General features: G+C 42.8%; 2 protein-coding genes across 2 annotated transcripts in view; both read left to right on the top strand.

Moving 5' to 3' along the window:
* Positions 1-3,879: 3,879 nt before the first annotated feature.
* LOC146626006 (uncharacterized) lies at positions 3,880-10,364 on the top strand. The gene is made up of 3 exons (XM_085363120.1): positions 3,880-3,932; positions 7,881-8,633; positions 9,934-10,364. The coding sequence occupies exons 1-3, from the start codon at positions 3,924-3,926 to the stop codon at positions 10,348-10,350; spliced, it is 1,179 nt and encodes a 392-aa protein (XP_085219246.1). The 5' UTR covers positions 3,880-3,923; the 3' UTR covers positions 10,351-10,364.
* Positions 10,365-17,333: 6,969 nt separating this feature from the next.
* The window catches only part of LOC146626002 (uncharacterized), a 104,950-nt gene continuing 94,308 nt past the window's right edge, over positions 17,334-27,975 (top strand). The window contains exons 1-2 of the mRNA XM_085363114.1: positions 17,334-17,455; positions 19,722-20,318. Coding sequence (XP_085219240.1) covers positions 17,438-17,455; positions 19,722-20,318 — 615 coding nt within the window. The 5' untranslated portion in view covers positions 17,334-17,437. The remainder of the gene's footprint in view (positions 17,456-19,721; positions 20,319-27,975) is intronic.

Raw genomic sequence — 27,975 nt, 5'->3', positions numbered from 1 at the left:
TATTTTGGGTTAACATGAAAAGTGATCACATCTGCTGGGTCAAAAATGTGCAACAGCAGTGTTAATATTTAGTTACATGTCCCTTAGCCATTTTCACTTCAATTAGGCACTTTTGGTAGCCATCCACAAGCTTCTGGTTGAATCTTGGACCACTCCTCTTGACAGAATTGGTGCAGTTCAGTTAAATTTGATGGCTTTCTGACATCAAATTTAACTGCCCTGGGGCGCCTCTGTCAGTGCTCCCCAGGGCATCTGTGGCTACAATGCAGCTTACCATCACCAGTGTGTGAATGGCTGGATGACTGAATGTAGTGTAAAGCACTTTGGGGTCCTTGGGGACTAAGTAAAGCGCTATACTAATACAGGCCATTTACCATTTTACCATTACCATGGACTTGTTTCTTCAGCATTGTCCATGTTTTCAATGGGGTTTAAGTCAGGACTTTGGGAAGGCCATTCTAAAACCCTTATTCTAGCCTGACTTAGCCATTCCTTTACCACTTTTGATGTGTGTTTGGGATCATTATCCTGTTGGAACACGCAACTGTGCCCAAGACCCAACCTTCGAGGTGATGATTTTAGGTTATGTTGAAGAATTTGAAGGTAATCCTCCTCCTTCATTATCCCATTTACTCTCTGTAAAGCACCAGTTCCATTGGCAGCAAAACAGCCCCACAGCATAATACTCCCACCACCATGCTTGATTGTAGGCATGGTGTTCTTGGGGTTAAAGGCCTCACCTTTTCTCCTCCAAACATATTGCTGGACATTGTGGCCAAAAAGCTCGATTTTTGTTTCGTCTGACCACAGAACTTTCCTCCAGAAGGTCTTATCTTTGTCCACGTGATCAGCAGCAAACTTCAGTCGAGCCTTAAGGTGCCGCTTTTGGAGCGAGGGCTTCCTTCTTGCACGGCAGCCTCTCAGTCCATGGAGATGCAAAACACGTATAACTGTGGACAATAACACCTGTGTTCCAGCAGCTTCTAATTCTTGGCAGATCTGCTTTTTGGTGATTCTCGGTTGACTCTTCACCCTCCTGACCAATTTTCTCTCAGCAGCAGGTGATAGCTTGCGTTTTCTTCCTGATCTTGGCAGTGATGAAACAGTGCCATGCACTTTATACTTACAAACAGTTGTTTGCACTGTTGCTCTTGGGACATGCAGCTGCTTTGAAATGGCCCCAAGTGACTTTCCTGACTTGTCCAAATCAATAATTCGCTTTTTCAGATCTATGCTGAGCTCCATAGACTTTCCCATTGTAGCATTTGTGTCTAATGAGTACTATTTAACTGGCCTCAGAGAAGTCAGCAGCTGTGGTTACTCATAATCACTCACAAGAAGTTAAGAGGCCATGCTATGAAGCTCAGTTCACTGACAACTTTCTAAGTCACCAAAATTGCTAATTCATGTTGCTGTATGTCTATTACCCTGACTTTGACCCTGTTAAAATATCATTTTGGAGTAAAAGAAGAAAATCAGAGAAATCACCAAAAGAAGCCACCAAAACGTGTCCACTGAAGGGGAACAGAAATCCAGAGCTTAATAATGCAGAACCTGAAACAAGGATGGTTTTACACGATTTAAAGGAAAACTGGAGAATTGAGCAGAGAGGAAACTGTCATATGATGACACACTGGTTTAAAAAAACATAGTTCAGAACAGAGATGTTAAAAATGGGATTATTGTGGAGTGAATGAAACCACGGGGCGAGTTCTGTTACACTGTCAGAAATATGAGGCTGGAGGAGGGAAACTGACTGAAAACCTCACAGAGGTCAAAGAACGAGTTCAGTTTCTCCACACCAGCAGGTGGCGGTAAAGCACCTATTACTGTTTGACACCCGCCAGAAAACCGGAAGATGAGGGGAAAGGAGACGTCCGGCTGCATCGGCGAGGAGTTTCTCTCGGTTTCATCTGAAGGTAAGCACCGAGCTAACTTTAAGCTCAGTTAATCTTGGGTTTAGCTCCTGAGGAGGTCTTCTGCTGCTCTCCGCGGTGCTCCCGCTGTTGACTGCGGATGATGTCAAACTGATGTGTCGGAGGTCCCGACAAACCGGAAAATAAGGAAACCGGAAAACAAAACTCGGGGAACTTTCCATCTTTAAATGCAGGTTTCTTTATTCCACCCGACAGCCTGCAGGAGTGTCGTTCATGAGAAGGAAAAACGAGAGTTTTGAGTTTAACTGGTGACATTAAAGAAGCTGCCACTGCAGTATGGCTGTCCGCGCAGATGCCTGTTCAGAATCTGATTTGAGGCCCATCAGCGGGAATATGAGGGCTGAACAATTGAAATGCCTGACAAAAACAAAGCCCCGCTGTCCAGCTAGACTTATAACTGCTCCGGGCAGACCTGACTTCTTTATACGGGACAGCAAAGCCCCTCGTCGGCCAAATGGTTTTAGTGGGACAACGGTCGGATGAAAGGATGGAGAAAAAATCCTCCTGGTTAAAAAATAATTATTTAACCGCTGAAAATAAACATCAGCGATGCATTCAGTGCTGTCTTCATTCAGGATTTCAGCACTTGGTAATAACACAGCACAGCTGCTTCTGCTGGTAAAAGAGCAGTGCGTCGTTGCATGTAAGGCTTTTTAAGCTGTTTATTGATGGCTAATAATAATTTTCATTAGTCTGAATGTATTGAACAGTGAAATTTTCATGGGAAGGCGCAGGAACGCCATGAATGACCACAAATGTAAACTTACTCTGAACACGTTCTTAAAAACTCTGAAAAGCTGTGACACGTTTTAATGTTAAAGAGGACAAGCCTGCTGCCATATGCATTTAGTACATACGTGTTATTCTGTGAGCATTCTTTGGATATATTACACGTATATGCAGCATGCCTGCAGTTCTCCAAATGTGTTGATCATGAAAACAAATGTAATGACCTATCAGATTAACTGCAGTCGAGTGAGCCATAATCTGTGATTAATCCTCTGTGGTACCGTCTCACCTCATGTGTGCCTCCCCGACCTCACAGAGGGCGCGACGACACTAAAAGAATAAAAGACAAACGTGGCGTGGAAGCATTTTTCACTCAGGACTGATGTAGCTGACGCAGAGATGAAACAGGCAAACATTTATTTTTCTGTTCTTAAACAGCTGTTTCTCTGCGTGTGTTTTACATAACGGATGTTACAAAAAAATGAAGTATAATTAAATTAATCTGAGTTATGTTTGCACAGAAACAGCTTCAACCAGCTGCTTTTTTACTTTTAGGCATTTCAGAGACTTTTTGACTTGTACTCGAGTACTGCAGTAACATCTGTACTTCAGCTTGAACGAAGAATGTGCGCACTGTTTCCACCTGTGCCGACAGGAACAGAAATATAAGTGATCATTTCCTGCTGTTCTGTTATCAGCTCCTGGCACTTCATGCTTTAGCACTTGAATACAATTTTAACTCAAAACTAAAATCATCCTGGACAAAAGAAAAAAAAACCCTGACGTTAGATTTATTTCACAGTGTTTTTGTAAGTAAAGCAGACACGGAGGTCGCGTCTGCTGTGTGGAGCTGCCTCAGGTTCGTCTGTATGGACTCTGCTCATCTGAGTGCAGATGGCAGAAGGTTGTTTTGACATTTTTTACAGGCACCTGCACAGTCAGCTACACTGTCCTTTAACGTTACAGCAGGAGAAACTCAACAGCAGACCTGCGTATGTTCACTGATTGTAGGCAGATAAATCAGTCAGTGCTGCATAAAATATTAAAAACACGACTCTTTGTCAGATCTTCTGCTGAAGGAGGAGAATTTAAGTCTTTGGATTATTGTGGCTCTAAAGTCACAGGAAAAACTGAAGAAACGAATTATGTTTATTTGTTGTTCTGTTTCTGTGCCCCAGCTGATCAGCAGGAGGAGAAGAGTCTGACGGAGCAGCGGAGGAACGTTTTGGACTTGGCTCAGCCGCTACAGAGGAAACGATGAGCTCGGTGAGGAAAATGTCACCGTTACAGAGTTTGTGCTTCATCAGCTGCTGCTGCTCTTATTATGGTCACAGCTGTTTAGCATTACTGTTAGATGTCATGCTCCAGCTGTTTATTCTGCTCTGCCAACTTTGCTGCTGATCACAGCATGTGAATTTTAACCTTCACATGAAACAAATCTCTGCGAGTGCTTTTTTTTTTCCATCGGTGCCATCTCAGCAAACCTGTCACTGACCGATGAGTCTGTGTGTTGTTGTAATTTCTTATTATCAAGTTGTAAAAATGGTACTTTGAGAGGATTTTAACTCATTCACTGCCATTGACGTCTATAGCCGTCAATTGCAGTGAATGAGTCAATGGGTTTAACTCATTCACTGCCAATGGCTGGCAGTGAATGAGTTAAGTTGACCTCACTACATGTTGTCCTATATCTGAACACTATCAGCACCTGGTAACAAATGGGGAATAAAACATTTGTGTTAGTGGATCTAACATTGTCAGACTCTCATACGATGTGAGAACCTCATCAAAGTGTTTCTCAGAGGAAACGTGTGACGTTAGCTGGCTCGTTGTCCAGAGACGGGAATATCACACGACCGATCTTTTCCTGTGTGAGGGCCCTGACTTCAGCTCAGGACACGAGACTTTGGGTGAGTGAACAGTGGGAGGAGAACCAGATGATCCAAATGTAAATGTATAAATCATAATACAGTCTGAAAGAACTATTTGTGATCTTTAAATTGAAACTAGAGATGGCACGATACCACTTTTTTATGTCCAATACCAACATCATAAATTTGGATATCTGCCGATACCGATGTGAATCTGATGTAGTGCTGGGGCGGGGCCTGCGGTATCGTGCCCTGCCAACTTAAATATGGTGCTAGGTCCTGCAGCTCTGTGTATCCAGCAACCGTACTGAATAAAGAGATGCTTAAAAGCATGAATGTGTCATCGGGTCTGACGTGGTGTATTTAAAGTGGATTTTATAATCAATTAAACTGTTTTTTAAATATCTTGCTGCATTTTGTATAAGTTCATTCTCAAGTTTAAAAAAAAAAACAATGTGTAACTAACACTTCTCCATACATTGTTTTTTTTAAAATCCTAAATTTAGGTGTTTAGTCAGAAATCTGCAATATTCTAATTCTGTTGGAAAATAACAGGTTAAGTAGGAAGTCTGGGGTCAGTAAATCCTGGTGGACTGACAGTCTCAGCTGTACTAACAGATATTACCAAACTAACATGTTTAAACTACGTTAGAAAACATAAAAACGTGCAGACCTGATAAACTTTCATTACCGTTCTCAGTGTGTTAGCTTAGTGTTAGGCACTGCGGCTGGGCATGATTTGATGTAAATAACATGAAAAATGAGAATCTGTTACAAAGCATACTGTAAAGTGCACTGCAGTGTCCAGACTGAACAGCCAGTGATCTTTACAGCAGAATGGATGATGCGATGTACATTTCTTGCTGTCGGTTGCCGTGGATTCTGTGTCCCCCACAGTCAGGCAGTATGTGAGGTCAAAGGCCGCCATCTCTGACTTCTCCAAGTTGCTCCTCGTCGGCGATCTTAGGAAGTGCAGACACATGCTCTGCCTTTTTTTGTGAAACAGTGGTGTTGACAGTCAGAGATGGAAGACAGGGTGCACAGCTCTGATGGTCTGTGTTGTCAGATGTGATGATTCATGTGCTGAGGTGTTTTGTTTTTTTCTGTTCTCAAACTGATCTCCCTGTTGGAGCTCAGTTTGGGGGCAGTTCTTTTTTTCTCCTTGTCTTTCCTCATGTTGTGCATGAGGAAAGACAAGGACCGGCCAGTGCTACCAGCCTGACCCGTCTCCCCAATGTGATGTTTGTGTATTTTATGTATGGTCGGCAAGGTATCGTCTATTTTAATTGCCCCGTGAGGATAAATAACATCTTTTTGACTTTGACTAATCAGGAGACGTCCGTCTGGGGTCATCATTCTGCATCCTCCTAAAATCCAGGATGAGTTCTTGGTTCTTGTGATGTTCAGTTGCAGGTCAATATCTGGATGTCTCTTAGCCCTGTGAAGTGAGACCTACAACGTTTGTGTCATCAGCAAATGAATTGAAGTGTTGCTCTGGCAGGCTCTAACACAGTCATGGGTATGTAAAGAGTAAAGCAGTGGTCTCAGTAAACAGCTTTGAGGGAAACCGGCTGTATAAAAGGATCGGACATTTCCCGTTCCTGCAATACTGTCGGTGCTGTGCTTTTTTGGAAATCGAATTTCCCAGAGGAACCCACCCGAGGGATTAATAAAGTTCTATCTAATCTAATCTAATCTATTGTTTTGAATGAGGTTAATGGAAATGACGTAGGCATGAGTTTGCGCTGCTACTCCAGAGGGAGAGATAGTACTTCCAGGTCAGCTTGTTGTCGCCTCATCGTGTGAGGTGCATTCCTGTGTTGAGTAAATGACCTTAAATCTGTTTGTTTGCCGCAGCTTGAATTACTTTCTAGTGAGTTGTAGCTGCACATTTTCACATAGTGATTGAAGGCATGTGCTGCCGCCGCCATAGTGTAGTAATTTTATTCAGCCACACGATGGTAAAATGGTAAATGGCCTGTATTTATATAGCGCCTTACTAGTCCCTAAGGACCCCAAAGCGCTTTACATATCCAGTCATCCACCCATTCACACACACATTCACACACTGGTGATGGCAAGCTACATTGTAGCCACAGCCACCCTGGGGCGCACTGACAGAGGCGAGGCTGCCGGACACTGGCGCCACCGGGCCCTCTGACCACCACCAGTAGGCAACGGGTGAAGTGTCTTGCCCAAGGACACAACGACCGAGACTGTCCAAGCCGGGGCTCGAACCGGCAACCTTCCGATTACAAGGCGACCTCCCAACTCTTGAGCCACGATGGCGCCAAAGTCCTTTTAATGATGGTTCGAGCCAGGGAATGTCTGCTTGTAGTACTACACTACCACTGTGTTTAATATGAGTTCTCTGTGTGTTTGAACCAAGGTGATACTTACGTAATTTAAATGATTATATATTATGCCATGGACATGCACAGATGGATGTGTGGGTCTATCTTAGATATTTTTGAGTTTACATGAGTTGAACCACTGCTGCTGTAATATGTTTGCTCTAATGGCAACTTATTTGTTACTACAGACTACTGGCAACACTGAGCATTAAGCATTATTAATAAACCAGCTCAGGGCTCGCAAAATCGCTAAAGTGGAAGCCTCTTGGCTTCAATCATGCCGATACACCAAAGAAAGAACTTAACCTCAACACCGGTGCTGAGTCGAACAGTTTTTAAGAAAGTCTTTTATCCAGATGCAGATGGGGTGGAGAAGCCCTGGTGGTGCTGCTTGTTTGTAAGGATGTCTGGAGGGTGGTGTTGAAGATGAAGAAGACCCACGTGTAGTTCTCGCTTTGCACCAGATGACTCAGTGTAGTGTGTGCTGTAGCAACAGCATCCTCAGTGGGTCTCTTACCCCAGGATGCATGTTGATGTGGATCGAAGGAGGCCACTTTAATGTGCTGAAGAACCAGTTTGGCCTCAGAGCGACTGGTCAGGGGCTGGCTGCTTTGGCACCGGGATGATGATTTAGAACTTTAAACAGACTGCAATGGTCAGTTGCGACCAGGAAGCTGGTCAGCACAAGATTGCGTGTTCCTGCAGAGTGAGAGTGTGGGCACAGCAGGCTGGCTGGCAGGCTTTTGCCTCCTTGAGGCAAAAACCTTTTAACCAAACTCGTCATTCAAGGTTGTCCAAGCTGTGATGTTGTCAATACAGTGGATATATAAATAAATAGAAACTTTATTGATCCCACTAAGGCAAACTTTTGTGTTATGGCAGCATTATAAAGAGTAAAAGTAGTACTGTGTACAACAAATAACAATCAACAACACAGTCTCTCTATGTTTGTCCTTTCACTGCCTCTGTTTGTATCTCTCTCTCTGCAGGACCAACAGGCACCGAGAAGTCCGCGCCCTCAGGAGGCTGATGAAGCTCACAGAAAAGAGGACGACAAAATATACAGATGCGATGAGTGCGGGAAGCCTTTTACTGCAAAGATTTTCCTAAAAAGACATCAAATCATCCACACCGGGGAGAGTCCGTTCAGGTGTGAGTTTTGTGGGAAGTATTTTTCCAAGGCTGGAAATTTGACAAGACACCGACTCATCCACAGCGGAGTGAAAGCGTTCAGATGCAACTTGTGTGGAAAGTCTTTTACTCAGAAGAGTGACCTAAAAAATCATCAACTCATCCACAGCGGACTTAAAGCATACAGCTGTGATCAGTGCGGGAAGTGTTTTACAAAGAAACAGAGCTTGGAAAATCATAAGCTCCTCCACAGCGGAGTGAAACCGTACAGCTGCGATCAGTGTGGGAGAACCTTTGCTCGCAGGTATACGTTAAAGAGTCATCAACTCACCCACTCTGCGGTTAAGGCGTACAGCTGTGACATGTGTGGAAAAACCTTCAGGCAGATGGGGACCCTAAATAAACACCAACGCATTCACACTGGACATAATGTGTACTGCTGTGACCAGTGTGGGAAACGCTTTGTCACATACTACAACTTACACATTCACAAATTTACCCACACTGAGGAGAGACCTTATAAATGTGACCTGTGTGAAAAGGCTTATAAAGATCCAGATTACCTGAAAGTGCACCAACAGATCCACACCAGAAAGTGCACTTACTGTGAGGTATGTATTTATATTTTCACATTTCTATGCTCGTTAAATTTTGTTAGCATGTTTGCAAATGTTTGGTGGCCGTGGTCGGTGACATAATGTCATGTGGTTGGAATTGGGCCTCGACTGCTGGGTGTTTTTGATTGTCCGTCTCTCCCAGCATGCAGCTGAAACCATGAATGATCCTTCCACAGGTTCTTGAAACATTTCACAACCTTGACTTAAGTTGGGTCTTAAATGTTTTTTGCCCTAGTTCACACTCTACATCTTTAACCAAAAGAAAAAAAGTGTTCAAGTTGAATTTTAGTCAAATAAATAATTTCTGTTTGTTTGGGATGAGGAGGCGACTGCATGGCTGAGAGCAGCCGGCCTGGGTTCAACTCTTCACTTTACCCTAAAGAATAAGGCCAGAAAAATCCCATTCATTTAAACTGGTCTTACCTCTGATTTTGCTCCAGTGTCCTGCGTTATGAAACACTGCGCTGTTTTTAGATCTTGACTTGAGCTGAACTAAACAAATTTTTCGATATAGCAGGAAAGGACATGGGTTGATTTCATTTATAGCTGAAAAACATCAAATCGCTTTAGCAAAAATAAATGTTTAAAAAGTAATTTTGTGCTCTCAATTTTATTTTACAATAGCTGGAAACTGAACTGAGATCTGCTGAAAATCTGTTCCAACAGTTTAATATTGCACTAACCAACAGTATAATGATGTGACCGATAATCAGTCATTGCCTCCTACCTGACCCCCTCAGCGTGAGCTGATTTGTTTTTGTTCTTTTCGAACACTGACTTTAGAATACTTCAAATTTTCCTTCATAATATGGACATTTTCAGAGTCACAGGTCTCTGAATTGCATACAATCCATGAGCACAAACTTTTGTTCCAAAGTTTTTCCTGATGGAGCAGATCAATCATCCAATGCTGGTTTCTGTTCTTTTGCGTCATAGAAATTAAGTTGGTGCAATTCCGCTGTAACTGTATCTTGTATCCCTTCGTACTGATGCACAAATTTGGCTATAAAAAAATCATGCTGAAGAAGAACTGATTTTAGTCAATCTTTTCTTTCAGACCTGAAAATGTCACTTGGATATCTCCGTATTTATCTGCAGGGTTTTGACACCTTCACTGACACTGCTGCTCTCAAAGTCATTCGCTGTAAAGCCAGTTTGCCATTTTGTAATGTTGACTGAATGTATGCTGCATTACATTCAAGAAAAAAATGATGAATGAGCTTATTTAAACTATGTATTTATAGAGAAATGCATATTGCCATTTAACCAACAGCTGTCACTGTGTCTTTTGCAGAGTGAACCCAGTGGATCCGGTCCTGAACCCTGCCATCACTGCGGAGCTGGGAAAGCGTTTCGATGTGACGTTTGTGGAAATACTTTCAAGAAGAAATCGGGCCTGAAACTGCATCAGCGCAGGCACACTGGACTCAAACTGAGCTACTGCAGAGAGTGTGGGAAAAGCTTCCCCATGCCAAGTGCATTAAAGCGCCATGAACTGATCCACAGTGGGGTTAGGAAGCACCTCTGTGACCAGTGCGGGTCATCCTTCATCACTGCAAGTGACCTGAAGAAGCATGAACGAATCCACACAGGAGAGAAACCATACAAGTGCAGACATTGTGAGAAAAGCTTCACGCACTCGATTAATCGTTACCGTCACGAATGTAAACACGTTGAAGTGAACGACAGCAGCAGTCACAGGTCATTATAAAGTGTGGACATGTATCTCGGGGTCTTGTTCACGAGTGATGGGAGAAGGGAGCGGGAGATCGACAGACGGATCGGTGCGGACGCTGCAGTAATGCGGACGCTGCACCGGTCCGTCGTGGTGAAGAGGGAGCTGAGTGTAAAAGTGAAGCTCTCAATTTACCGGTCGATCTACGTCCCTACCCTCACCTATGGCCACGAGCTGTGGGTAGTGACCAAAAGAACGATATCGCGGATACAAGCGGCGGAAATGAGCTTCCTCCGAAGGGTGGCTGGCCTCTCCCTTAGAGATAGGGTGAGAAGTTCGGCCATTTGGGAGGGGCTCAGAGTAGAGCCGCTGCTCCTCCACATCGAAAGGAGCCAGCTGAGGTGGTTCGGGCATCTGACAAGGATGCCCCCTGGGCGCCTCCTGGGTGAGGTGTTCCAGGCATGTCCCACCGGGAGGAGGCCCCGAGGCAGACCCAGGACACGCTGGAGAAATTATATCTCTCCGCTGGCCTGGGAACGCCTTGGTGTTCCCCTGGATAAGCTGGAGGAGGTGGCTGGGGAGAGGGAGGTCTGGGCCTCTCTGCTTAGGCTGCTGCCCCCGCGACCCGGCCCCGGATAAGCAGAAGATGGATGGATGTTGTTAGTCAGCCATGGCTCAGTACTTGGTGACTTTGTTAAATAATAATGAATCTTTTCTGCAGTTAAACCAGTGCTATAAAAGTCATTTTAGTTGGTGGGACACAAGCAGCCCAGAAAGAAGCACTGAATCGTTTGTGTAAAAACTTGTAAATTGTTCCCTCAAACTTTCCCCCCTTTTTTAGTGTATAAAGGTTTGTGTGCATTTCTTAAACTATCCATATCAGCATCTGACAACATGGCTTCACGGTTCAAAAAACACTGTAAAAGACGCTGCTTGGAATATTGTTTGTGTCTGCAAATGAGATTGGAAGGAGCTTTGTGGAGGTGCCGGCCTGTTACTCATCATTCTGCAGAGATGCCAAAAATGTCCTCTGTTATCAACTGGTGGGGTCGAGGCTCTGTACACGCCGCTGTTTTTAAAAACTGGATTCTCCAGCTGAAGACAAAATCTGAAAGGTTAACCGGTGCTCTTCTTCTTAAAACTGATGGTGATGAAGATGTAGTTGTTGTAACTGTTTGATTTTCAAGACCATGAAAAAAGATTTTTAGATCTTCAGCTGTGTCGTGTCGATTTTTCCTTTCCTGTTTTTATTCTGTTTCTGTTTACTGAATCTATTTCACAACTTTATAAGTTATTTGGCACGAGTTACTTTTTATTTCTGTACAGCACTTTGGTCAACGTTGCTGTTATGATTAAATGTGCTATATAAATACAAATGCTCAACGATAATTTTGTGAAAATCCTGCAAATGCTAAACCGTGTATGAAGTTTATCTTATGAAAACAGTTTGGTGTGAAAATAAAAGCTTTGAGCCACGATGTCGCTTCTTGTATTTCAGACTCTTGACCTAAAATTTCAGAATCAGAATACTTTATTCATCCCTTTTGCTGCAACACAGTAAGAACAATAACAGACTAAAATGGATTAAATAATACAATATAGTACAAAGTCGCAAAATATGACAAACAGCTATAATATAACAATTAGCTCAATTATAAATATCCCTGCTGTGGGGTAAACCATTAGATGAGAGCTGAGGGTGCGAGCGGGCTGAAGCTTTAGTAAGAAAGTAAAGTTTATTTCGGCGATCGTGGCTCAAGAGTTGGGCGTTCGCCTTATAATCGGAAGGTTGCCGGTTCGAGCCCCGGCTTGGACAGTCTTGGTCGTTGTGTCCTTGGGCAAGACACTTCACCCGTTGCCTACTGGTGGTGGTCAGAGGGCCCGGTGGCGCCAGTGTCCGGCAGCCTCGCCTCTGTCAGTGCGCCCCAGGGTGGCTGTGGCTACAATGTAGCTGCCATCACCAGTGTGTGAATGTGTGTGGATGGGTGGACCGCTTTGGGGTCCTTAGGGACTAGTAAAGCGCTATATAAATACAGGCCATTTATTTATTAAGCACTTTTCATAAACAGGCAGTCACAAAGCACTGTACACAATGGTTAAAATAAACAAATATATCAGGAGGTTCATGTTTAACATCTAGCTTCATACAAGCTTTCATCAGGGTGTCACTCATGGCTGGACCATCATAATAAAAGTTTTTAGTTCATTAAAATGCTTTTAAAGCTCCAGTTTTGCTCCTGTAAACTTAAGTTTGTTTTCTTTAACCTTGTAGTTCACTTTTATTGAATGATTGACGCTCTGTTGTCTGTTACTGTCTGTTTGTCCTGATCTTTCACTCAGTATTTTCAGTTTTGTTCTGGACTTGTTTGTTATTTCTATGAAAGTATAGATATGTATGTCCTGTTATTTTCCCGTGTCACTGCGATTCTTGTAATTCTTGTTTTCTGGTTTGTTTGTTTCTTTTGTCCTTCTCCTCCGATCTGTCTCTGTGTGATGTGATTAGTGTCCTCATGTTTGTGTCCCTGTATCTGTCTTGTGTCCAAATCTTTTTTAAGTGATGTTACATCAGTGTGCTCACAGACATTCACCTTTCTCCAGTGGTTCCCAAACGTTTTTTGCTCCTTTGTTTTACAAGAAAAATGTTCTGACTATCTTCAGGTTTTACAGGCTTACATACACACAGTTACTGTCCCTCCATTTACAAAGGCAGAGGCATCACGGTGTAATTATTTTACGTGCTGTTTTTTTTCCTGTGTAATAATATTCAACATTGCTGTCAATACATTTTTCAAAAAATGCCTCTCTGTGCAAAATGGGTTCAAAAACATAAACAGCTGTGGGATCCTGTTTGTCTGTGATTTAAACAGCCCAGCGCTGCTCCCGACACAGGGAAACTAATTCTGCAGGGAGACCTACCTCGGCACTTGTGCAGGTGAAGCCAAAGGGAAGATTTGCTTCACCATATTTTCTAGTCTTTGGCTTAGAATGAAGTTGGTTTGGAAACATATTCAGCGACGCTTCATCTCCTGCTTTGCGTTTCTGTGGGAGCCCCGTCAAAAACCTGTCAATTATGCTAGCAGTGTCCAAGAGTTCTTTCTTTTTTCTTTTCATGCCGCGCCCTCCCTGCAATGGCTCTGCGCCCCCCCTAGGGGGCAGGCCCCACACTTTGGGAACCTCTGCTGTGCAGTATGAACATTTGTCTTGTAAAACAAAGGGGGGCCTTGCAAAAAAACATTTGGGAACCACTGGTGTACAGGAACATCTGTGCCGAGTAGTCTGGAAGTCCCGAGGTCAAAATGGGAGATGCCCCCAAGGGTGGTGGAGAATGACCGAGCTAAGATCCTGTGGGACTTCCAGATACAGACGGACAAAATGGTGGTGGCTAACCAACCGGACATAGTGGTGGTAGACAAACAGAAGAAGACGGCCGTAGTGATCGATGTAGCGGTTCCCAATGACAGCAATATCAGGAAGAAGGAACACGAGAAGCTGGAGAAATACCAAGGGCTCAGAGAAGAGCTCGAGAGGATGTGGAGGGTGAAGGTAACGGTGGTCCCGTGGTAATCGGAGCACTAGGTGCGGTGACTCCCAAGCTAGGCGAGTGGCTCCAGCAGATCCCGGGAACAACATCGGAGATCTCTGTCCAGAAGAGCGCAGTCCTGGGAACAGCTAAGATACTGCGCAGGACCCTCAAGCTCCCAGGCCTCTGGTAGAGGACCCGAGCTTGAAGGATTGAGCACCCACAGGGGTGAGTGGGAGATTTATTTTTAATATACGATCTTGATCTTTTAACCCTTACCTAACTTAACATTTGTGTATGGACAAGAAATAACGCCCTGAAATGGGGTTTTATTAACATGAGATGTAAGTTTGACGTAAGGTGCTGCTAAGAGTTATAAAACACTAACAAAAGCCATCCCAGTCCCTTTGAAATCAATGATTAAAGAAGACATTGTGCACTCTAAAAATCCTCCTGGACTGAGACAGCTCTGGACAGCTGGTGTTGACTTTGGTGGCAGCAGGTTTAGCGAGATCAGATTTTTGATAACATTTCCATAAACTGGTTAAAGGAAATTATATTCTAAAAGAATTTGAGGCTATGGAAGTTAAACTGATACGAAGAAAGTGTATTTTACTTCCCCTTCCCAGTAAAGAAAAACAGGTTAATTTTAAAGTCATAAATGAGATTAACCCAACAGATTAACTGAAATTTAACCCACATGCAAACACCTGTGGATTCTCTGAAAATGACATTGAAAGTTTGGATCACTTGTTTTTCTATTGTGAATCAGTGCACTCCTTTTGGACTGACATGTGGAGCTGGCTACAGTCCAGGGGGATTCAGTTACCACATTTGACTGTAGTTAAATTTGGGATGGTTGCTGAGAACCCAAAGTTAGACTTGGTGATTGGGACTGTCTTGTTACTGGGAAAGTTTTATTCACAAATGCAGACATTTCAAGCTAAACCATGTGTAAACAGATGGCTGGATGATTTTAAACTCTCGAGTAAGTCGCTGAAACACATAAATGAAAAGAAAGCCCCTAAACTTATATTTCTATTCAATAAGTTCTATTTATGTTAAAAGGAGGCCTCCTCTCTATCTGAGATGTGGATCATGATTTCCCTTTCTGTTCACACTGTTTGTGTCTATGTTCTCACATTCTGCATCTTTTTCTTTCTTTCTTTTGTTATTTCTCTTGTTGTAATGCTCAACCGTTTATATTTAGATGCATGGATAAATAATGGTGCCTTATATGTTTATATTGTTGTTGACAAAAAAAGTTCATTTTAAAAAAACAGGCTCGGCCTCTTTTTCGAGTCACGTGTCCAAACAGCATCGAATCAAAGCAGATCAGGAAGAAGGGGGCGGAGCAAAGTGTGTGTACGGGACAGGAGTCGAGCAGAGAGAGCTGCTTTGTCATGAAACGGGAGTAAAGTAGTGAACTTAGAGGAGAGAAACAAACTAAAGCATCGATCATAAACCACTACCAACGTCCTGATCGATATCTGCATCGATCTGCCCACCCTTGTCTCCTGGATCGTAGCTGCGATCAGCGTGAACCACGTGGGTCTCTGCTCCCTGATCTGTTTCCTGTGTTTGGAAAGAGTTCCAGCTTCATCGCGGAGTTTCTCTCGGTTTGTGGGCTCATCTAAAGGTAAGCACCGAGCTAACTTTACTGTGAGTTCAGTTCATGTTGAGTTTAGCTCCTGAATGAGGTCTTCTGCTGCTCTCCTCGGTGTCTGTTCACAGTTTATTGTGAACACGTTGAGAGAAGAGTGAGAGAGTGTTTGGAGAAAAACACCAACTAATCATTAGCTCAGCATGCTGGGAGAAGTTGGAGCAGAAAAGTCTTTTCATTGTCCCTGCAGCTGTTTTTCTGCCTGCACCAAACCTCTACAGCAGAGGCATTCAGCTAAATTTTGAGGATGTTCTGTTAGAGAAAATCTTCCCAAGCAGAGGTCCGGGACATCATAATGTCTAACTTGCGTTATGATTGTGATACAGAAGCGGCCTATTTTTTTTAATCAATATCTGAATGTCTGAACAATAGACTATCAAATAAATGAAAATACAAGTTAAAAACATTTTTAAATGATTGTGAACACTGAGACACACAGTAGACCTACATTAGATATAGGCTTTCAGTTTAAAATGAATTCGAGAAAATAAAAAACAAAATGCTTAATTTCAGAAAAAGTAGCAGCAGTTTGAGTTTCCTTTTTTCTTTACCTTTCACATCTTGATTAAGAGTCTCAATAAATTTTTCAACAAATGACATTAAAATTCTTATCAATTGTACAGTTTCTCTTTCTTTCCCCCTTATATTTCACTTCCCCACTTTCTGTTGTTCAGTGAGAGACTTGAGCTTCAGTTTGTCCTACCAGGATTTTAAATGTGGGCTGGAGTGCTGTCAGGGCCATACACATGTGTAGGTGCTCATTGGTGAGCCGTGGACAATATTTAGTGTTTATTATGTTCATTGTGGAGAAAGCTGCATCACAGCTGTATGTGGAGCCAAACATGGTCAACATGTACAGGGCTACTGTCCTCAGATTTGGGAAAGCTGTCTCAGAGACCATTTGGAGGCAGAAAGTGGCAGGTTCAGTTCTTCCAAACTGCTCTCTCAGGGCCACATCTGCTTGGAGATCAACCCGTTGCATCTGGAGAGGCCCAGTATTTGCCTCCTTGAAGTGCTGTGTGACTTCCTTTGAGATGAGAAATGGGTTCTTTATGAACATGGTGAGCTGCTGTCCAAATCTGACCCTCTTACTATCAGCTCACCTTCAGTTTTTCAGATCTTTTCTCCAGTTTGTGTACAAACGTTTCTCACCACTGTTGTTAACTGGAGGCTGACACACTGACTGAAGACATTTAGTCTGAGTAGATTTGAACTTTCCTTCTTCATTGTTTCCATCTTGCTTTGACTGCAGCTGTAACAACACTGATTCCAGCAGGATTTGTAAAAAGCATTTTGACAGACACACAAAGCTGGACAGCTTTTGTTCTGAGTCCAAGATCTTAGAAAGAAAGTGACTGGACGTCTGTAAGCTTTTTTAAACGTTTCACCTCTCATCCAAAAGTGGCTTTTTCAGTTCTAAAATCAAATGGTGGAGAGTCCCAGGCATTTAAACCCTTGTGGGGGTTGTCAACTGAGCCAATGTGTGGAAAAATGTGTGTGTCAGCAGGTCCTGAGTGAAACCTTTGTGAGACCCTGTTTCACTCTATCATGTAACTCGGTGCTGTCCCTGTTAAAGAGCCAAGAGCCTTTCTTTCCACTTCCTCCATGTAAAATAAATTGATGAGATTTTTTGCACTAATAAAGTTGTAGAGTGGTAAAGTATTTTGCCTCATCAGTTATATCGTTGCTGCAAATTTTCAAATATATATAGTGATAAAGATTTTTGGCCATGTTGCCCTGGTTGCTTCTGGGGTTTCACCTTGAAGCTTCATAGGTATTGTTGTAGTAATGTTTATTTGCTCTGCTTCTTCTTGTCAGGGATAAAATACATATCTATACTTTTGTGTCCCAGCTGAGTAACAGGAGGAGAAGAGTCTGGTGGAGCAGCAGAGGAACAGTTTCAGCCATTTGGACTCAGCTCAGCCACTACAGAGGAAACAATGACTTCAACACAGGAGGTGAGAAAAGTATCTCAGTTACACTGTTATTGAAACTGTGCACAGCTGGTTGTTAACAGCAGCTTTATCTTTTCCATCCTGGGCTCCTCCACACATACAGAAGCTACATTCACAAACAAAAACAAAGATCATATTTTATCAGCGCACATTGAAAAGTTGGACTCAGAATTGATCACACAGTAAACATTTTTTCTCCTGTGATCAATATTTCTTCAATAATGTAATTTTGATTACAACTCTCATTCTGTAACATGATTGTAATGTGAGACTATCACCAGAAGGTGGTGATAACACACCTACAATGTGTTTGGTGACGTCTATGGTAATAACAAGATCAGACTAAGCAACCTGGTTAAAGTGTCTGGTCAGATTTCAGGGAGGTCTCGGGTCCAGCTTGTGGACGTCTATAACAGGCAGGTGCTGAGGAAGGAAACCTCTGTCATGTTGTGTTCAGATCAGCCTCTAATGACTTTCAGCTGCTCTCATCAGGTCGTTGTTATAAAGAGACATAGATTGTCTTTTGTACCAAGTGCTATTATCATGGTTAATAACACTAAACCATAAGTGTTGTTGCCATTGCACACTGTACTTTTTTTGGTGATAAAATTTAGGTTGTTGTCTTGGGGCTTATTTTTGTGTTTGTTGTGTTTGTTTGTTTTTATATCTCTGCATGGACAAATCAATCTCCCACTGGGGACAATAAAGTTACCATTGTCTGTGATTCCACTCATGGAGGGAGTTTCAGTTTGTTCCACGACTGCATTTCACTCACCAGCGCTCTAGACTAACTGCACTGGTACGCCTAACTTTGTTTCTTAGGTGCACCCAAATTACTTGTTCATTTAAAACAAAAAACAAAAATTGCTGTCCATACAGACAATATTGATTTGTAAATGATTAACTAACAATCTTTTCAACACAAAGTTCTTTATCTTTGATCTACAACAAAGATAAGTTACTGAAAAAGTAACTTATCTTAGTGCTTAAAGTGCTTTGGCACTCTTTGGTTACAATGTAGACAGTGTTAAACTTAATCATCACGTCGGCCTCACCTGACGACCGGTTTGCTGCTGCCTGCCGCTGAAAGGCAGTGGGGAGAGGGGGCAGTGCATTTATCGCAGCATATAATGTGTTTTCTGGATACACTGTGGGCAGCACGGTGGTTAGCACTGTTGCCGCACAGCAAGAAGGTCCTGAGTTCGATTCCACCATCAGGCCGGGGTCTTTCTGTGTGGAGTTTGCATGTTCTCCCCGTGTTTGCGTTGGTTCCCTCCAGCCTCCTCCTCCAGATACTCCGGCCTCCTGCCCACAGTCCAAAGACATGCAGTTTGTGGGGATAAGTTAACTGATAAATCCAAATTACCCATAGGTGTGAATGTGAGGGCGAACGGTTGTCTGTCCCTGTGTGTTGGCCCTGCGACAGACTGGCGACCTGTCCAGGGTGTACCCCGCCTCTCGCCCTCTGACAGCTGGGATAGGCTGCAGCACGCCTGGCGACCCTGGAAAGCAGAAGCGGATGGATGGATACACTGAGCTTTTTCAGCGTTCAGAGATTGATGGTTCCGTGTCAGAGCTGGCTATGAATTTCAGACGGATCAGGCCTTAACTTAACAGAAAAGTTATCAATAGTTCTTTTCCTATTACAGCTACATCCACGTCTGTCGTGCCTAGGCCACTCACTAGGGCTGGGTATCATCACTGATTTCTATAATCCATTCGATTCCGATTCACAAGGTCCCGATTTGATACAATTTTGCCTCAGACAGTCAGAAATATTATAATTCTGATCATTTATCAGTACTGATACATGTGTGACTTCATCAGACGTGTGAGCATCACTGCAGATGTCTTTGTGTCAAAGTAACTGAGGATAAAATAGGGTTATCTGCTTTTTATGGCAGATGACCTTAAAAATATCCTGCAGTCGACCAAAAACTGAAGAAAACCATGAATCAACACATGAACATTACCTGATGCTGCTGCAGTGAAGCAGAGCAAAGTTACAGAGGTTTGATTACAGACACAGCTGAGCGTTTGTAATCTGTCATCATTTTAAAAAGTTTGCATTTGTTTGCTATTAAACAGCAGAAATGAGGCTTTTCTGTCAGAGGTCACTTTTGGAAAACAGGAATCGAACGCCTGGTGGCAGCGGTGCGGCCTAGGACTTTTATGTTTTTTGTTGCACCATTGAGAAATTAAGTCGCATCAGATTGCTCACACTCTGTGACCCTGCTCACTGCCTCTGTTTGTATCTCTGTCACTGCAGGACCAACATGGAGAGAGAAGTCAGCGCTCTCAGGAGGACGACAAACCTCACAGAAGAAAGAAAGCGAAAACATACAGCTGTGACGAGTGTGGGAAGGATTTTACTCTATCTGGAAACTTAAAAACACACCAACTCATCCACAGTGGAGTTAAAGCATTCAGCTGTGACTTGTGTGGAAAGTCTTTTACCCAGGCTTCAAACTTTAAAAAACACCAAGTCATCCACAGTGGAATTAAAGCGTACAGCTGTGACATTTGTGGAAAATCTTTTACACAGTCTTCAAGCTTAAAAACACACCAACTCCTCCACAGTGGAGTTAAAGCGTACAGCTGTGACATTTGTGGAAAAACTTTCAGCCAGTTAGGGTACCGAAATATTCACCTACGCATTCACACTGGACATAATGTTTACTGCTGTGATCAGTGTGGCAAACTGTTTACAACAGATGCACAGTTACAAAGCCACATGCTTTCCCACACTGAGGAGAGACCTTATAAATGTGACCTGTGTGATAAAGTTTTTAAACATCCAAATTACCTCAAATCACACCAACAGATCCACGCCAGAAAGAGACTCTACAAGTGCAGTTACTGTGAGGTATGTATTTTTCTTTTTACAGTTGCAGTTATTTTGAAGTATTATGTGAATGAAGTTTAATTTCAAAACTAAATGAGACATGAAAACTTCATGTACAGAATATTCAGTCAAATCTGACACAATTCTCCTGAAACTTTCCCGCTGTTGGAAAAAAGTAAAGTTCTAAAAGCTCCTCCCCTTTCTATGTTTCTAACATTCACACTCCAATGGATGCATCGGAGAGCAGCTTGGGGTTTAACAACCAGTCTTCCCATTAAGTAGATTACCTACAAATGAAGACTTAATGTTGTTCAGTAAGCTGAGTGTTATAATGTAAACAGTAAAATGTTACTGGATGTTGGCAGAGCTGCTCTTTATGTCAGGTGATGTTCAGGATAAAAATGTTGAAGGAATTCCCCGACTTACACTGTCTTTGTGTCTTTGTTTAGAAGCAGAGCGACACAGATGGATCCAGTTCTCGACCCTGTCGTCACTGTGGTGGTGGGAAAGCGTTTCGCTGTGACCTTTGTGGAAAAACTTTCAGTTACCGAAGGAGCCTAAAAGTGCATCAACGTAGACACACTGGAGACAAAATGAACTACTGCAAAGAATGTGGGAGAGGCTTCCCCACATCAAGTGCATTAAAAAAACATGAACTCTATCACAGTGGGGTTAAAGACCACCTCTGTGACCAGTGTGGGTCATCCTTCACCACTGCAGATCATCTTAAAGACCATAAAAGAGTCCACACTGGAGAGAAACCATACAAGTGCAGACACTGTGACAAAACTTTCTCACGTTCATCTGGTTGTAACAGACATGAACTTACACACATTGAAGGGAACTTCAGCTGTGACCAGTGTGACAAGAGCTTCAAGAATTTCACTTCATACTCCGAACACAAACGATCCCACGCTGCAAATAAACTGTTTCACTGTTACCAATGTGCCAAAACATTCACTTCATTATCTGCTCTGTGCAAACATCAGCGTGATCATGCAGGACTGAAATCACTGGATCACAATGAATCTGACGAGACAGAAAGATCCTCTCCTGGTTTCAGGGTCAGACTTAAACACCTTGAGATCAGGCTCCACAGAGTTCAGGTGGAGTCTCCTGTAAAGAGTGCAGCTGATGTCACACTTGGATCTGATGAGGTAGCTCTGATTTCTGGATTTACAGTGAATAATCCTGGATGTTAAATTTAGAAATACTTTAGAAAAGTATTTTCCCCCTTCCTGATTTTATGTTTGCCACACTTAACTTGCTTCAGATCATTAAACAGACTTTTCAAACAGAATGCTTTCATCTATTAAGAGAAAGAAAACAACATATGGCCCTTTCTCCATATTTTCTTCTTTTTTCCCTTCACTGTGTTTCATTCTGTTTCTGTTGTCTGTGTTGATTTGAAGGGCTTTCATTTTAGGATGGATGAGCTGCTTACGTACCTACAGGTACAAGTAAACTCAACTGAACCTGAACGTGTCTGTTGCTTGCTGATGAATGTGACCACACTGACAAGTAGTTCCTACAGTTTGTATTTTTCTGTCATTTCTTAAAGATTGTCTTACCTGAATATAGAATCTCTCTGTCATGGTTTGATCAGTAAACCTCATCCAGCTGGCTGCACTGAGAGAGAACCTGCTATACTGTGCATGTATTCAATTTTCCATTAGATGTTGATGAATTCTTCTTTATTTTGTTGTATCCCTTCATGAACGTATAAAGGAAATAAAGGTTGAGATAATGCATGGTTTACTTCTGAACTATCTAGGGCTGCCTCGATTAGTCACGATAATGTCGACATGTCGTTTGAAGCTTTGTAAGATCCTGAAAGACGCACGGATAAGTAGTAGGATTTAAGAGTGTAATAACTGACTCAATCAGTGTGGTACAATTTCTTACTCTTAAAACCCCCAAATTATTGTCTAACATATACAGAACACTTTCTAAAATACAACAGTTTTTACTGCCCTATGCATAGCCAAGAAAACAGTCCTCATGAACTGGAAAAATATAAATAATCTTAATTCTAACCAATACAGAAACCATCTAATTGATCACATTAGTCTTGATACAGCCTCTGCCACCACTTTAGATCAATCCCTCTGGGTTACTTCCATCCGTCACCTAGTGGCGGTGGAGGGTCGTCCCGTCCCGAGGTCCCGCCTTCGCTACTGTGCTTGATATGGGGGTAGGGATGGGCTTAGGGGGTCTGGAGAGTCCCTAGAGATGTTTTCCCTGAAGCTTAACCTGGGGGTTGTGGTCATGACCTGGTTAGGGGCTCTGGTGGCTCTTGGATGGTGTTTTCCTTGTGGCTGCGTGCAGCAGGGGTGAGGAATGGTCTTGGCGCTATATAATAATAATAATAATAATAGTAACAATGATAATATATTTTATTTATAAAGTGCTTTTCAAGACACCCAAGGATACTGTACAATAGGATAAAACACATAATAGAGCAATGACACAACTAGGGCTGGGCCATATACTGTTCACGGTAATACCGGTGTAATGTTGGGCAACGATAAGAAAAGCAAATATGGCGATAGAATTTGGGTAAAACGTGCATGCCTTTGTTTACATACGCACATGGCGGCGACGCAGAATAAGAAGGGCGAAAGTGGATCGTTGAATGAAACGGATGAATCAAATTCAAATTTTATTTGAATCAGAACTGGTTTGTAAAAATGCTGCAGCTTCACTGGTGTGGAACTGGTTTAGCTTTCGTCCGTCAGACACACAACAAAGCACTATTTTTGGTAGAGCATGCTAGCGGGCCGTCGTTATTACCGTGTTGTTTGGAAAATACGGCGCACTTAAAATCAATCCTTTGATTTTTCTGAAAGTCGACAGAGCCCCTTATAACCCCGTGTGCCTTATGTATGAACTCTGGTTGTGTTTACTGACCTCGAAACTATTTTATGTACACGGCGCCCGAAAATCTGTTAAATGTTTTAGTACAACTTTGCTGAGCTACGAAGCCGCACCGCTTGATGGATTGTCGGAGCTTTACGGCTATCGTAGGCGGAGCCTCGCGGAGTGATACGTACTGTGCTTCAACATAATGTTACCGTATTGTGTGTGTATAACCTCGTTTTAAGTTTTGTGGATATATTACATGGTTATGCTGAGGATGTGTCGGCCAGTTTCCACTGGAAATGCTTTTTGGTTAAACTGTCAGCAAAGAATTTGTATTTGCACTGTTAAATTTTTATAGAACTTTAATGCACATAAAAAAACAGCTGCTTGTTTAAGTGGAAATACATTGATGGGTTTTATTTATTTTTTTGCACTAATAAAGTTGTGGAGTTGTAAAGTATTTTGTCTAGTGTCAATTATATCGTCAGTTATATCGTTATCGCAAATTTTCAAATGTATATCTTGATGAATATTATTGGTCATATCGCTCTGCTCTAGACACAATGAAGAACAATAAAACAAAAGCACAAATAAAATTAACAAACAGTGGGTTCACAATGAATATGCAGATTTGAACAGATGGGTTTTGAGTTGAGATTGAAACTGGGGGAGAGAACCAATGTTTCTTATATCTGGGGGTAGAGAGCTCCACAGCCTGGGAGCAGAGCAGCTAAAAGCTCTGCTTCCCATGGTGCTGAGGCCGAAGGAAGGCACACAAAGCTGGATAGTAGAAGAAGATCAACGTGAGTGGGCAGAAAAGGTAAATGGACTGATTCTTATATAGCGCTTTGCTACTCTCCCGGAGTACTCAAAGCACTGTATACAACATGCCTCATTCACCCATTCATTCAAGCACTTCTAAACTCAAGTGCAAACGAATAAACACTCACACTCCGATCAAGTTGGGGTTAGTATCTTGCCCAAGGATATTTGGCATGCAGACTGGGGAAGCCTAGGATCAAACCACCAACCTTCCAATCAGTAGCTGAGCTGCTCAAACACCTGAGCCACAGCCACCCCAAGGTAGCGCTTAACAGGTCAGAAAGGTAGGGAGGTGTGAGGTTATGAATGGAAGTGAAGGTGAGCAGAAGAAGTTTGTGTATTATCCAGAATTTCACAGGGAGCCAGTGAAGTTCCTGAAGAACAGGTGATGTGCTGGTAGGAGGGGGATCCGGTGATAACGCGAGCAGCAGAGTTCTGAACCAGTTGAAGCTTATGGAGGGATATTTGGAGGAGACCATGCAAGAGAGATTTGCAGTAGTCAATACGGGAGGTAACGAGACTATGAACAAGACGTAGCCTGGGTGGAAAGAGAAGGACGTAATCTGTTAATGTTGCGTAGATGGAAGTAGGCAGAACAGGTGAGATTATTGATGTGACATTTATAGGAAAGTGAACTGTCTAGGATGACACCAAGGCCTTTAACCTGAGGAGAAGGGAAAACTGTGGAGTTATCGATGGTGAGTGAGAAATGGTTTGCCTTCAAAAGGTTGGATTTGGTGCCAATAAGGAGGATTTCAGTTTTATCCTCACTGAGCTTTAGAAAATTTGAGGTAAACCAGGATTTTAACTTGGATAGACATTCTGTAAGGGAAGAAGCTGGGAGGTAGGAATCAGGTTTGCAGGAGAGATATAACTGGGTGTCATCAGCAAAACAGTGAAAGTGAAGATCAAATTTGCGGAAAATAGTACCAAGAGGGAGGATGTATATTATGAAGAGAAGAGGGCCTAAGACTGAACCTTGGGGTACACCAGAAGTGACCGGGAATAGACGAGAGCAGAATGATTTCAGATGAACAAACTGGGCCGGTCGAGTAGATATGATTGAAACCAGGCTAGCGGTGTGTCAGAGATGCCGAGAGAGGAGAGTCTGCTTAGAAGGACAGAGTGAGAGATGGTGTCGAAGGCTGAGCTCAGATCCAAAAGGATGAGAACGGTGAGAAGACCAGAGTCAGCTCTGATTAGAAGATCGTTAGTGACTCTAAGTAAAGCAGTTTCTGTGCTGTGACATGAAAGAAAACCAGATTGAAATCTCCTGTAGATGTTATTGTTAACCAGGTGTGAATGAAGTATTTTAGAGATGAAGGGTGGATTAGAAAGTTGTTAGGATCTAAAGAAGGTTTTGTCAGTATGGGAGTGACTGAAGCAATCTTGAATACGGAGGGAAAGATACCGGTGGTGAGTGAAGAGTGGACGATAGCAGAGATGAGTGGGAGTAAGGAAGAGAGGCAAGATTTCACAAGCACTGTAGGCATAGGGTCAAGATGACACGTGGCAGGCTTTGATCTACATATAAACTCAGAAATATCAGATAAATCAGGGAAATGAAAAGTGGAAAACAGCTCAAAATAGAGAAAAGGTTCTGGAGAGGGGGTAGACACAACATTTGAACTGGGTTGCTGGTGGATGTTATTGATTTTTGTAGTCCAGAACAGCATCAAGGAGCTACAGGTTTCAGAAGTGAAGCGTTGGGGGGGTTGAATTTGTTTGTTGAGAACTGAAAACAACATCCTTGTGTTACCCTCATAAGAACTGATAATACCTGAGTAGAAACTTTGTTTGGCCTTGTTGATGGAGTCTTTATACTGAAGTACATGGTATTTGTAGATTTCTGCATCAACAGTTAAACCAGATTTCTTGTATCTACGCTGTAGCTGCCGAGCTTTGGCCTTCATTGCTTGGAGGTCAAAATTGGAATTGAATCCCCAACTGCCTCCCTCTTCCCGCTCCACCACACCCACCCACACACGCAGGGCCTTGGGGTGCAGGTGTGTCACCAGGGTGCTCACCTCTGGTGCCGGTGCCTGCCTATCAATTTTAAATGCATGTAGACATTGAGGGTTCTCGGGAGGGGGACCTGCTGCTCTCTGGCAGGAAGCACCATGCCCTGCCGTGTTTTAAATGCACTTAAAGTTAATGTGTTAATGCTGACGGCACTATTAATAATCGTAATTGATCATACCTCGGTATGATCAATTACATCTCCAACAGTTGATTCTGTTCATCTGGACGTAGTGTTTTCAGTGGGAGAAATGTTTCATCATCATCCAAGTGACTTCTTCAGTCTCAGCTGACTGCAGGTTTCCCCAGTAAACAGTACATTTACATAATGACTGAAACCAGCCCACTGAAGGAACAAATGGGCTGGGAGGTCAGTTCCTTAATCATGATTATGCAAATTCTCATGACCATTGATCCACTGATCAAAGCCCAATGATCAATGGCCATGAGTACCATTCACAGAGAGTTGATCAATCAACGTTTCTCCCACTAAAAACGCTACGTCCAGATGAACAGAATCAACTTTTCGAGATCTTCATAAGACGCTTCTCTTTCTCGCTGTCTGTCAGTCACGTGATCACAGTAATGAATCACAGCAGAGCAGCAAAGAGTAGTGATGGGCAGATGAAGCCCCATGAAGCACTGAAGCTTTTCATCCAATTGGTTCACCCCAATGCGAAGCTTCATGAAGCTTCATTTGCTCTAGCAGGACACCTACTGGACGTAAAAAATAATAGCTGGCATGAATTTGAAGAGTGTGGCCTTTTGCACACAGCCTGTAAATGTCAACAACAAAAGGAGTGTGTAAAACATGTATATTGTAGTGATGCAGTATACTGTGTATATTTATAGTGGCAGTATGGGAAATGATTATTTGGAAATGCTTGAAATGGAAATGATCATTTACTGTGAGGTGAGGTGTGGTTGGGGTGTGGACAGTAGTTGTGCTTTTGTAACGTTGAGGTATGGACAGCTACACACTGAGGCTTTGAGCCTCAGTCCTGCCTGTTCACATTTTATTCTGTAAAAACTAAATTTTCACTGCTTTTATGGCCTTTTTAGTGGGGAGAACATAGCTGGGATTTAATGATTTAACAAATCTTTTAAATCCTTTGTCCTCCACAATGCTAAATGGCTGTGAGTCCTCAATCACCATGGTAACCAGGTCTTCATCTATTTGAGATTGTTCTCCTGAGGAAAGACAATAAAGATAAAGCACAAATATAAATATCACACACGTAACTTATTACAGTTGTATAATATTGTTATATCATTTAGTAACATTACAGCATGCTATATTATCATTGCATTTGATGGCTCACCTGGTCTTGCTCCACAATCGGTGTTCCCCTTATTCTCATGCAAAGCTCTGTAGTGCCTAAGCATGGATGAGGTGTTGTTATATCCCAGCTCCCTGGCACATAGCAAACACTTCACCTTGTACAAAAGTACAGACAGCTTAACATAAATTGTATTGCACCATCAGTATCATGAAAATACATCTTCTGTAGAAATTTACATACCTTGTTGGGAGGAATAAGATCAAAATGTTCCCACACAGGGGAGGACATCCTCCTCTTCTTAGCTGGCTCCATTCTCTCCTGACTTTCTCTCCTCACTCTCATAAACCTCCGAACTGTCTCCAAACTCTCACTAACAACTCTCCATCAAACACCCACATTTTGATTGAAGTCTGAGGGGTTTATATCGCTGTCATATCTCGCGGCAAAGTTCGAACCGCTTCATGAACCAGTCACGTGGTACAGCCGGGCAGCGAGGCTTCGGACGTCATCATTTTCAGCTCCTCCCATAAATGAAGCAAGCCTCGATACGCGCTTCACGGAAACGCCCCCTCCATTACTCGACACACGCTCCGAAGCCTCGATACAGAACGTCCCATCACTAGTAAAGAGTGTGCGTGTGTGCAGGAGAGGAGCCGAGCAGAGAGAGGTGTTTTTACGTGAAACGGGAGTAA

Source organism: Diplotaxodon limnothrissa, linkage group LG9 (assembly GCF_057381915.1).
Source record: "Diplotaxodon limnothrissa isolate DT_005_m linkage group LG9, D_limnothrissa_male_GT1.1, whole genome shotgun sequence".
Classification (NCBI taxonomy): Eukaryota; Metazoa; Chordata; class Actinopteri; order Cichliformes; family Cichlidae; genus Diplotaxodon; species Diplotaxodon limnothrissa.
The sequence above is the reverse complement of the archived record's forward strand: the minus strand, read 5'-3'. Positions and strand labels throughout refer to the sequence as shown.